The sequence below is a fragment of the Squalius cephalus genome (assembly GCF_949319135.1).
Source record: "Squalius cephalus genome assembly, chromosome: 23".
NCBI lineage: Eukaryota > Metazoa > Chordata > Actinopteri > Cypriniformes > Leuciscidae > Squalius > Squalius cephalus.
Genome location: NC_137144.1, coordinates 29,124,692 through 29,135,955, shown reverse-complemented (window position 1 = coordinate 29,135,955; position 11,264 = coordinate 29,124,692). Strand labels below are relative to the sequence as shown.

The following is an 11,264-nucleotide window of genomic DNA, read 5'->3' as shown; positions in this document are numbered from 1 at the left end:
GAAAAACATTCACATTTCTCCGTTATTAACGGATCAAACAGCGCTGACGTGGAAACCAGGAAGAACCATTGTGCTTTCAAGTAACGTTACGTCAGTTTTATTTCGACATTATGAATACAATTGCTGCCCTCAAATGTTAATCTGAAATAAAATAAACTTTTGTTTATAACTACTACAATATTACATTTTTTTTATAAGGAGCTGTTTTTGTTTTATATGCTCCTAAGAAGAGTCAAGTATAGCTCCATCATTGCTCAAAGTAAAAAATGACCATACTTTATGATGTTAGTTTTAGTTAAAAAAAAAATAAAATCATGGAAATTTCTCTGGCATTTCTTTCTTTTTGCTGTATCGAAAACGTACCGAACTGTGAATTTTGTGAACCGTTACACCCCTAGTAAGCTAGATTTATGCCTATTTTTTCACATCTTCATGGACACCACAATGATTTCCCTCATGTGGTAATATTTTTCCTTGTAATTATGTATGGTTTGCAAAAATGTGAACTGCTGCGTCTGTGTGTAGATGAGAGAAGCAAAGTGTGTGTGTGTTGTGCACTCGCTACAGTATGGCCAAGCATGCGCCCTTAAAATAGCATCTGAATAACGCGCCACTGACTTTAGACGAGGTTTCTCCTGGTCTGTGGAGGAATTGTTTTCTGAAACTGCAGAATAGCACCAGGGAATGTTTGCGCCGGAACACGCCGCCTCTTTTCCCTGAACCGCCCCCGGGAGCGCAAGTTCGTTCCCTAATTTACCGACGTGCGTCTGTGGAGGGAAGAGTCCGCTGTGCGTCGGGAGAGAAATAGGAATGATACATGCGTCGTGTACAAAGTCAATTATGCTGGGTGCGAGATAGGGCCCTAAATGTGCAACTGCATCTTTCTGGGAACAACCAATAGAAACGCTTCAAACTGGTGACATAATTTCTAGGTCCTGGGCAAGATCAGCAAGGACGAGAAGCAGGTCCTTTTGGTTGCGCCTCATTGGCCCAGCCGGACTTGATTCTCCTCGCGACAGCCCCTCCCTAGCCAATCCCTCTGAGGAAGGACCTCCTTTTTCAGAGACGGGGCACCCTCTTGCACCTGCGTCCCAAACTTTGGAACCGGTTGATCATTCACACAACAGCAGTGTTTGGTGATCGAGAACGCAAACCCTGAAATAAGTTTCAAGGTGCAAGCATTGAATAATTTTGAAGTGTGTGTGTGTGTGTGTGTGTGTGTGTGTGTGTGTGAGTGAGTGCAGGCGCAGGTCCTTCATCAGATCTGGATCCAGCGGACTGCGGTAAACCTCGGGATAAACAGAGAGACTAATATTAATGTAGACGCCATTCTTCTTATGATGCAACGAGTACATCAGGATTTATGGGAAGTGTTCCCAGTTTTAATGTTTGTATTATCAGCATCATCATATGAATCTGGTATTAATATGGAAGAATATACCACCTCTGTTATGGAGTACGTCAAATTCTGTGTGGACAGTGTTACCAGTAGTAAAATACTTCCTTGTGTTCCCAAGAACCAAAGACCATGGATGAACAGCGAAGTAAGACTCCTGCTCAAGGCACTACCGTTGTAAAGATGCAGCAACACACAGTAACGCCAGCAGGAACCCCAGCGACGGCATCAAGGCTGCTAAACGTAGTGTAAGACTGGACAAACTGGAAGAGAGGGCAACTCTCTGAGAGAGCAAAGGAAATTAACATTTGAACTCACTCATGCAACATTCAAGACGCAAGTCTCACCTCAGAATCATCCCAATCTACATCACTTTCCCTCTTCCCCCACTCCTTCTTCCTCATGCTGAGATCACCAACATTCACCAAATAATCTATATGGTTTAATGTAAATAATTATCATACAGTATTACACATGTTTGGTAAAGAGGTGAGAAGCCTTTATAGGTGTTTGTGCTACTACATGTACACATAGGCTCATTAAGTTTATTCTTTAAAACACATGATTGCTCTACTGTAAGTGTTGTATGAAACACTTAGGTTAATGGATGTAGATGCTCTGCATTCTAGGCCATGTATCTTGTGTAAACTGGAATAATTGTTGTACTGGAATTGCATAGCAATTTCAAGTTGCATGTGTGACTATGGTGAATTTGTTTGTCTCCTTGGTGGAAAACTCTGCTATTTCAATATAGCTGCAGTAAAACCAGGTACAGGTGCGTAGAATTGCCTTGTGGTTACAATGTGATTCACAAATGCATTAACCATGAAAATGCTTTACAAATTAAATACATCACATCTTGCAAATTAGCTAAAATGGCCACTTTGCCTTCATATACAGTAGTCTTTAAAGAGACTAAATGAAATGAAAAGGCATTTGAAATCTAACAAAGAAAAAAGAGAAACAGTGAATGTGCATCTCATCAGCCCTGAGCCAAAAAAACTTTTCATATTCAAATGTATTGACATGAGAACCAGCAGAGATTTGGTCATGCGTTTAGCGTGCGCTTGTAGTTCATTGGGTGCTAACAACAACAGAGTTCCTCATTGGCTTTCAGCCTGACCGTTGTTGTACATACAATGCACTGGCCAGTACAGCTGCGACTACAGGGCCAAATCTAAAGAATCGTCTTTTGCAAAACGAACACTTTGACAACTAAGTCGTTCCAGAGACTCTTCAGAGGTCAGAAATAACATTATTTAATTTATATATTTTTTAAATATAATATAATTGAATTATACATTTTAAATAGAATTATAATATACATTATGTTATAATCGCCAAGCAGGGCATTCATTGGAGAAGTGTGACATTAATCCTTACAATTCGATTTCATTGGCCTGCTGCCCAGTGCCAAAAGGGGAGGGGGAGTGCTTTTATTCTTTGCCTTTACAAAAACACGACTAGAAGTGTGGCACAGATAATAGCAAACCAAATCATCCTTGACTGGGGTAAAGACCACCCATTGGCCCAAAGACAGAATCCAACGCTCTGGGCAAAGGTATATAATGTGTGTATGTCTTTTCAGCGCTCCAGTGAAGTTCACTTAATTTATTGGAATTTAGTTTCAATATTACTTTAGCTCTATGCGTAATCTGACTCCAATTTCAAATGATAATCAACTTTAGATCGTGTTTCTTATTAGAAAATAATCATAAATATTGATTATGATTTAATTTAGATCTTTGATTATTCTGAGCATCTCATAATTTCACATATTCATTCATTAAGGACCCAGTGTCACTTTGAGACGTCACGTCGCGAATGTCCGCTCACGCTCACAAACTAGCCAGTTCTGAATAGTCAGAGGGTGCAGTGTAACTATTTTACCCTAAGCAGCCGCTCACTGCTGTCTCATAACAAAGGTGTAATTTATTTAATAGTTGCGAGCTTGCAACGTGCTTAGTCAGTGATAGTCAGAATCAGAAGGTCTCCATTCATATGCCTTCGGTTTGATCTATCCTGGACAGAGATTTGCGGAAACACCAGACTGCACTTTAATCTACTAGTAATAATGTTTTCTGAATAAATCAAGATGTAACATTTATTTGTCAGGTAAAATGTATCATGCCAATTACACAAGTGATTAAAAGCCAATTCAGAAATAATAAATACATACATCAATACATCAATTACTCAAAGATGACTCTAAAAGTAAGCAATGCATTCCTGGCAGAGACACACAGTGTTGTGTGAGTGTGTTCCAACAGGGAAACACTGAAACGGCACTGCATGGGGGTTTTCCTGGTTGCAGATTCCCAAAGACTGCTCTGACACCTCGCCTTAAATACCCAGACCAGAACTAAAGGGTTGTAGTTGTTTTGGGTCAATTCATGTACCCCAGGGGGTAGCACCTGGTTTCGGGGGAGAGGGGAGATATCTAGAAGAGACATCACCCAAAGAGGAGAACAGGATTCTCCAGTTCTTGCTCATTATACCAATGTCTGCAAATTGAAATTAAGACCATTTTACCAATCGCACTGAGACACTTAAAATTATACCAAACATGAAAAGGAAAAACAATAGATTCACAAGATATATCATATGTGATATATAGACAATCTCAGTGAACTTTTAGTGACTTGAGGAAGGAGAGGGTGTCACGGTTCATGAATTTGCTGTCTCCTTTCTCGTCTTGTGTTGTTGGTGCGTGTGTGTGTGTGTGTGTGTGTGTGTGTGGGCGTGGCTATTGGTCACTACCGCTGATCAGCACAGCAGCTGCAGCTGATCAACGGTCCCTATTTATTCTCACAGTTTTCGTCTTGTCTTTGTCAGATCGTTGTGGATGTTTCCCCGTGTGTTTTTGTTTCCCGCCTGTCAGTCATCTCTGCTTTCGCTGGACTTCCATCTTATCACCATCTAGTGATCGGGTTGTTCCTCTGAGTCCCTGCGCTACCAAGAGTGAATTCTCTGGACGCTGGCACACCCTTCTCTCACATCTTGTCTCCTGGTTTCAATAAATACGACTTTTTACTTGCAATTGAATCTTCCAATTATTTCCATAACAGAGGGGGGATGCATATATAAACAAGGAGATACGTTTGGACAAGACACTAGCCGTTTCTCAATATGCGTTCTTGTCTGTACTTGTGTTCTTGTGGACTTGTGAAACGTCATCAGTCGCTGCCCTAGTACTGTTCCAATTCAAAGTTCACATCTAGCCAAGTCCAGTTCAAATCCCCGGATGTGTTCTTGATCCGCCCCTTTTACCGAGGATGCATCGAGAGGTGACTTGTGAGGACTTGAGACAGCCAGGTATCCCAGAATGCATCTCACACCAACCAGCAAGCGTCAATAGGCCCTTTTCACAATGACGTCAGAAAACTTCCGCTTTTCCGCAAAGCAGGGTATACGTACTTCCGTTTTAACTTGCGCGCGCTGGTTAACGTTACTTCAGGAGAATACAAAAGGTGATAACTAACAACACGAAAGGTAAAGTTTAAAATAATAATGTTTACGTATTTAGCGTTATTGGTTATTATATTTAGCGTATTTTGATAATGTTAATGATAATTTCCAGTAACGTATAGCATTCTTTAACGTGTAACTGTCGTGGAGGGGAAAGTTAGACTAGCTAGCAACAAGATAAATCGCAGTCAGCGTGTGTTGCCACAAGTTTACTAACAAGTGTTACATTTTTATCAAAGCTAAATGTCAAACCATTTCCATATGCTGATGTGATTTATCATTTATTTCTTCCTGTTTTCATTTTTCACCAGTTTCCCATCCAATAAGCATGGCACAGTCATCTTGTAGATGCTATTGTAGTGTTCCTTGTTGTTCAAACAACAAACATAAATTTCCCTATTTAAGTTTCCACGATTTTCCAGTGGACGCTGAAATACGTGCCCGTTGGGTTAGGGCGATCAAAAGAGACGAGGGACCGAGTTTTAAAATCCTCCGTGGGAGCACTTACGTGTGTAGTCAGCACTTTACCCCAGAGGATATATGTACATCAGCCAGTGGACGAACCAGGATTAAGAAAGGAGCAACGCCGTCTAGATTCCCCTGGAATGACTGGGGTAAAGGTAGGACACTATTAAGCCTGGTAGTACTTTAAAATAACAATAAATCATAATTTATTACATTATTTACAGTTTACATACAATTATGCTTGTATGAAATAAACGAAGAAATGTTTATTAATAGCTGTATTTTTTTTATACAGCTTATTAGTCCATATAAAGACTATAATAAATCATCCTGTTGGCATTTAAATTGCCATTTGTTATAATTGCATTTCTGGTGGTATATATATATATATATATAGCCTATATATATATATATATATATATATATATATATATATATATATATATATATATATATATATTGGTGTATAAACTATACAATTTGATAGTTTTAAATATTTTACACAACTAATGTATATTAGACCATGAGTTAATCACGTGTGATTTATGGCTTTTAAACACATTATTAGAATGGAGCTTGTGCAGTGTTCGCATATAACGTCAACGGAGCATAATAAATAACAAACTACAATTAAACAGATATTATGTGTCATATCAGGTAACAATGTGGTATTAAAAACGCAGGTAAATGAATCACCTCTGGTCCTACCTTGGATTGAAGACACTGCGGACCTGCTGTCATTCTCCTGTCACTCAGGCGGAACTCTGCCCTTATCTATGGTTATGGAGCCGGACCGTGATTAATAGGCCCTTTTCACAATGACGTCAGAAAACTTCCGCTTTTCCGCAAAGCAGGGTATACGTACTTCCGTTTTAACCATACTTTTTGGATTCTGAGAAATTATTACTAAATATCCATATTGACATTTATGTGTATCTATTTCACATCTCTAGGAAGAGCCTCACAAGCTCGACAGCCGGTTTACCAGAGAGCAAGGAAGCATTTTAGGGCTGCAGTCCTAGATGAATCTCAGGAGATGCCTGTAGGAGACTTCACAGAAGAGGCACTGCCTGCGGGTGGAGTAGCAAAAGATCATGACTATGCCTACCATCCTTCTCCTGGTTAGTAATTCAAAAACAGATTAACAGGTTTTTCTATGTGGCAATAAATTACTTTGTAACTATAGGGTTCGTCGGCAGAGCAGCTGTGCTTACTGTAAAATGCTTTTACAGGAAACTCAGTTACTCTGAATAATACCACACAATATGATAATTATTTGGATGATTGAGAACTATTACAGAAATTACATTGTAATCTTAGTTCTTGTAGTCTCTTCATTTCATAAAAGCCAAGAATTACTGTCAAGCTCACTAACAAATAACATCCAATAATGAAGACGAAGTGAAAACTAGTATATGACTCAATGATAAACATTAAGGTGTATGTTTTTTCTTGCTTTAAAGGTAAACTGGATGCTGCCACAAGGAGAATTCAAGAGTTGGAGCTTCAGGTTTTGTCACTAGAACGTGAAATCCAGCAGCTGACAGTTAAGCAGCAGCAGCCTCTGATTTTCAAGTTCTGTGTCACAGATGAGGACTTTCGTTATTACACTAGGTTCAGCTCAAAGGAGGTCTTCACTGTGTTTTGGGAGTCAGTTTACCCTTCTGCTTCAAGGCTTTTGTACTGGTCCAAGGCACAGCGAACAGCACAAGAGACACCAAGCCCTCAGCGAAAACTTCCGCTCATTGATGAACTGTTCATGTTTCTCTGTCGTGTTGCAGCTGGGCTTCAGGAGAAAACCCTGTCATCCCTCTTCGAGGTCAGCTTGTCTACGGTTAGTCGCATCATCTTAACATGGACAAGCTACCTTTACCAGGTTCTTGGCTCGCTACCATTGTGGATGACGAGAGAGCAAGTGCAGGCCACAATGCCTGACAAGTTCAAGCTCTACTGCCCTCAGGTGAGAGTGATAATAGACTGCACCGAGATCCGTTGTGAAACAGCATCTTCTCTCTTACTACAGTCGGAAACATTTTCCAACTATAAAAACCACACCACCTTTAAAGGTCTAATTGGCATTGCCCCATGTGGGGTTATCACATTTGTATCCAAATTGTACACAGGCTCCATCTCCGATATAGAAATAACTCGCCAATCACAGATCTTGCAGTTACTTCAACCAGAAGATGGAGTAATGGCTGACAAGGGGTTCCAAATTGAGAAGATGCTGTCACAGGTGGGGGCAACCCTCATCATCCCTCCACTGAAAACATCGAATCAGCTCAGCACAGAGGACACCCAGAAAACACAGGCTATTGCCCGTCTGAGAATTTTAGTTGAGAGGGCGATACGCAGGGTGAAGGAGTACCACATTTGGGAAGGGCTTGTTCCTCTTTCTATGGCAGGTTCAGTCAATCAGCTGTGGGCCATCTGTTGCCTACTCTCAAACTATCAGGGACCTCTTGATATCAAAGGGGACAAACCCGTCTGAAGTGTTTCCTTTCTTGGGTGAGACTAATTCTACAGTACTTTTAGCTGTTTGACACTGTGTAGATATACTGTAAATACAAGTGCTTTGTAATATATTTGTAAATTTGTTACAATTACTATCTTTTCTATGAACATAGGGATTTGTATATGTTATTAATAAACAATGTTGTGAAGCATTCTGTAAAAAGTTTATCCAGAGTAAAATGCATTTACACCTTAACCATTAAAAGAACAACAATATTTTTAAAACTTGTCAATTTTTTATTTACATATTTGATAATAGCATATAAGTGAGGTGAATGAAACTAATAAAAAGCTTCCATAGCAGCTCAAAGCTACAAACAAGATTGGAAGCAGTTCCTTGCAACCATGGAACATAAGCAAAAAGTGACCAAGACAGACTATAAAGCCCATATATATTTACATACAATGCAACATTGACTGAAGTTGTAAATTGAAAAAGTATTTACAACAGGAATTGCATGCATCACAGATGTACATAGAACTATTTACATTTGAAAATTCTGCCTCAACGTAATAATCCATCCATGTAGATGTTGTGATAAAAATAATCCAGCTTCTGTCGCATTGAGTTGATGATCTCCTCATCCCTAAATACTCTTTCAACTGTGAAGTCAGTGTGGGTATCTGTTATAAAATCACACCACTGAAGTCCGCTTAAGGCCAGCTGGCCTTGAACCTGATAATAATATTTGTGGTTTTTCTTGAGGCAGGCCTGGCCTCGAACTGTGATCAGGTGTTTAACTTGAGCAACATCTTCAACATCACAACTCTTTACCTCTGCCAACCCAAATGGCGGTGTTTCTCTGGGGTTGAAGACTTTAGCATCAGGGCTGGCTGCAAGGTGAGGTGCATCAGGGTGGATGATGACCCCACACTGCGTCACAGAGACATCACAAAACTCTGAATATTGCCTCAGTATGTCAGGTTCCAGGTCCAGCCCTCTTTTCATAGCAGCTGTCTGAGGAGTTCCTCTCAGAATGCGAGCAGCCAAGGATTTTGCAGTAGACTCTCCACGGACATGGCATATTTCACCAAATCTGCTGGCTGTAAGTCGGGGTTTGCGTACCTGGGTCCACAGCTGGCATTTTGACTGCAGTCGTGTTTCTTCCTCAATTGCAGCAGACATCTCCCTTGACACCTTAAGGCTCTCTAAGTGGCATTGTTGCTTGTAGTTGGGCTCAAATTGGAAATTAAATTTAAAATTGTAACCTTCTAAAGGCAACTGAGGAAATCCAGGGGCACCAGGGTGTTTAATAATGTCTCTACTTATCTCGGGAGGGCACTGGTAAGAGAGCAAAGACCCAAATGGCACAGGGCCAAATTTAGAGTCCACAAAATTAAGGGCCTCGAGCCCGTGCAGCAATTTGCAAATGCCTGGTTGTGGGCGTTTGTCTTGAAGTTTCTCAGCACTGGCAATGATGTGAGGATCTGGAAGAGGCCCTGACAAAAAAGTGAGATATGTCAAGTTAAATGTACATATCATTGTCACCTGACCTTTCATGTTTTAGCAGACACCAACACATATCACCTCTCTATAAATACACATGAAAATGTTTTGAGCTGCCCCAAACCCTTACATATTAAGAAATGTTCATAATTTGCAGAAGATATCAACTGAAGGCTTAAAGGGAAAAGATACTAATCAATGTTCTATTATACATTAAAATATTTGGACATGTGTTCATTCAGACTTACCACCATATGCTCTGTACAGTGTACATTTCACTCCAGTTCGGGCATGATCCTTAGTCTTTGGGACTGGTTTACGCACTACCATGTCATTTGTTGCCTCAGGAGCAATTCCCTGTAATATATTGATGAGAAATTATTAATTGACAAATGTCATTACAAAATTCTAGTCCAACATCATTAAATGTAATGAATGTTAAAGTATTACATGTGTCCTAGGCCGGTGCCAGGTCTGCAGTGAGCTGGTGCATGACAGTGGCAATGGCACTGTCTTGAATCCCATGGTACAGTAGTGAGCACTTTGAAACAATAATGCCACAATGTGGTTGCACAGTGCTTTCCCAGCAGAGCAGGTACATGACATGCATTTCACTACCACAGGAACCTCTTTCGCATGAAATGTAACCTGATAATAGAAACATCAAAATAAGTTTTTGCTCACAACAATTTTACATTTATTTGGAGTAATTGAACAAACTTAAGGATTAAAGCAAGTCTATGAACTCTGAACACCAACTTTTTATAACTTATAACACAGAATATTTATCAGCCTTTAATGTCCCCTAACAACCCTCTTCTGTTTTTAAATGTAAGATTGTCATCTAGAGTTTGGCGCCACACACTCATTGACACCAGGCTGAGAAACACACTGAACCACAATGGAACTTTGTGGGATACTGCAAAGTCTGCAACCGCAGCAGAACATGAAAATCAGAAAAACCTGAAGATGATGAGCCTCCTCATTTTTCCTCATGGACCTGTGACAGCGCCCTCTCACTGTCACCTCATCGACAACTACATTCGAAACTATTCCAATGCAATGTTTTGGTGAAAGGGCACAACATTAACCATGAATGCGTTACTGACTTTTATCTAACAATACACAATCTATAGCAAAGTAATAATATCAGTAATAAACATGATTGCAACAAGAGTTTGCAGGTCTGTATTACAGTAAATTTATCAAGATTATGGACTTTCACTGCAGAAGAGAAAGCTAACAACTAGCAGCTACCGTTATCCTAACTCCTCCGCTAACGTAAGTTGGGCGGGACAATACAAAATGCTTACCTTCATATGCAAACAGGTACTGCTCAATGAAGAATTTGTATCCTTTATCAAGTTTGGACCGTGTGGTGAGTGAAAATTTGTCTGCAAGACGATGTACATCATCTAGATGTATTTCTGGCAGGTGTTGAAGGGACTGAGTAAACTCCATAGCGTAGCGTTATGCTGGCGGCGGAAGTAAACATACACTGCTTTGAGTCAGAACGGAAGTTGCGTGACGTCGTGTGAAAAGGGCCTATAGCAGAGGAGAAACCCCGCATAAACTACATCACGAAATGTAGTTTTAAGAGTATTTCAGGCGAGAATGTAGTTGTTTAAAGCTCAAATCTTTGGTTTATTTATAAAGATAGCGCCTATTTGAAAATTTGATCTGACGTTTTCGGAGTTGTGAGAACCAGGCAGTCGGACGCTCGGCGCTCATGTACCCCGCCGAGAACAGCCTTTCCTCGGCTAGTGCTGCTGACGTTTGCCGCTGACTCGGATGTCTCTAGTCTAGTGGTTTAACATGAGATATAAATCGTATTGTGTATATCTAACGGACGATTTATTTATTTTATTTGTCTCATTAATCTATAATTTGTTCCCCCGGCAAAACGTTTAGCTGAGGGCAAAGTGAAGTTTCATAGCTTTATTTAGTCTGTTTAACTTTAACGTTGTAGCCTAG

The 11,264-nt window shown here is 40.1% G+C and overlaps 1 protein-coding gene across 1 annotated transcript; it reads right to left on the bottom strand.

Moving 5' to 3' along the window:
* Positions 1–8,064: 8,064 nt before the first annotated feature.
* Positions 8,065–10,824, bottom strand: LOC307151715 (uncharacterized protein). The gene is made up of 5 exons (XM_079859836.1): positions 10,604–10,824; positions 10,254–10,339; positions 9,741–9,938; positions 9,539–9,647; positions 8,065–9,283 (listed from the first exon to the last, which is right to left on the bottom strand). Exons 1-5 carry the CDS (start codon positions 10,749–10,751, stop codon positions 8,349–8,351), a joined length of 1,476 nt encoding a protein of 491 aa, XP_079715962.1. The 5' UTR covers positions 10,752–10,824; the 3' UTR covers positions 8,065–8,348.
* Between the last annotated feature and the right edge of the window lie 440 nt (positions 10,825–11,264).

Coding starts and splice junctions, on each gene's coding strand:
- LOC307151715 (XM_079859836.1), bottom strand. CDS start 10,751: ATGGAGTTTACTCAGTCCCTTCAACACCTGCCAGAAATACATCTAGAT. Junction 10,340..10,603: donor GTACCTGTTTGCATATGAAG/GTAAGCATTTTG, acceptor GCATTGGAATAG/TTTCGAATGTAGTTGTCGAT. Junction 9,939..10,253: donor AGGAGGCTCATCATCTTCAG/GTTTTTCTGATT, acceptor TTCTATTATCAG/GTTACATTTCATGCGAAAGA.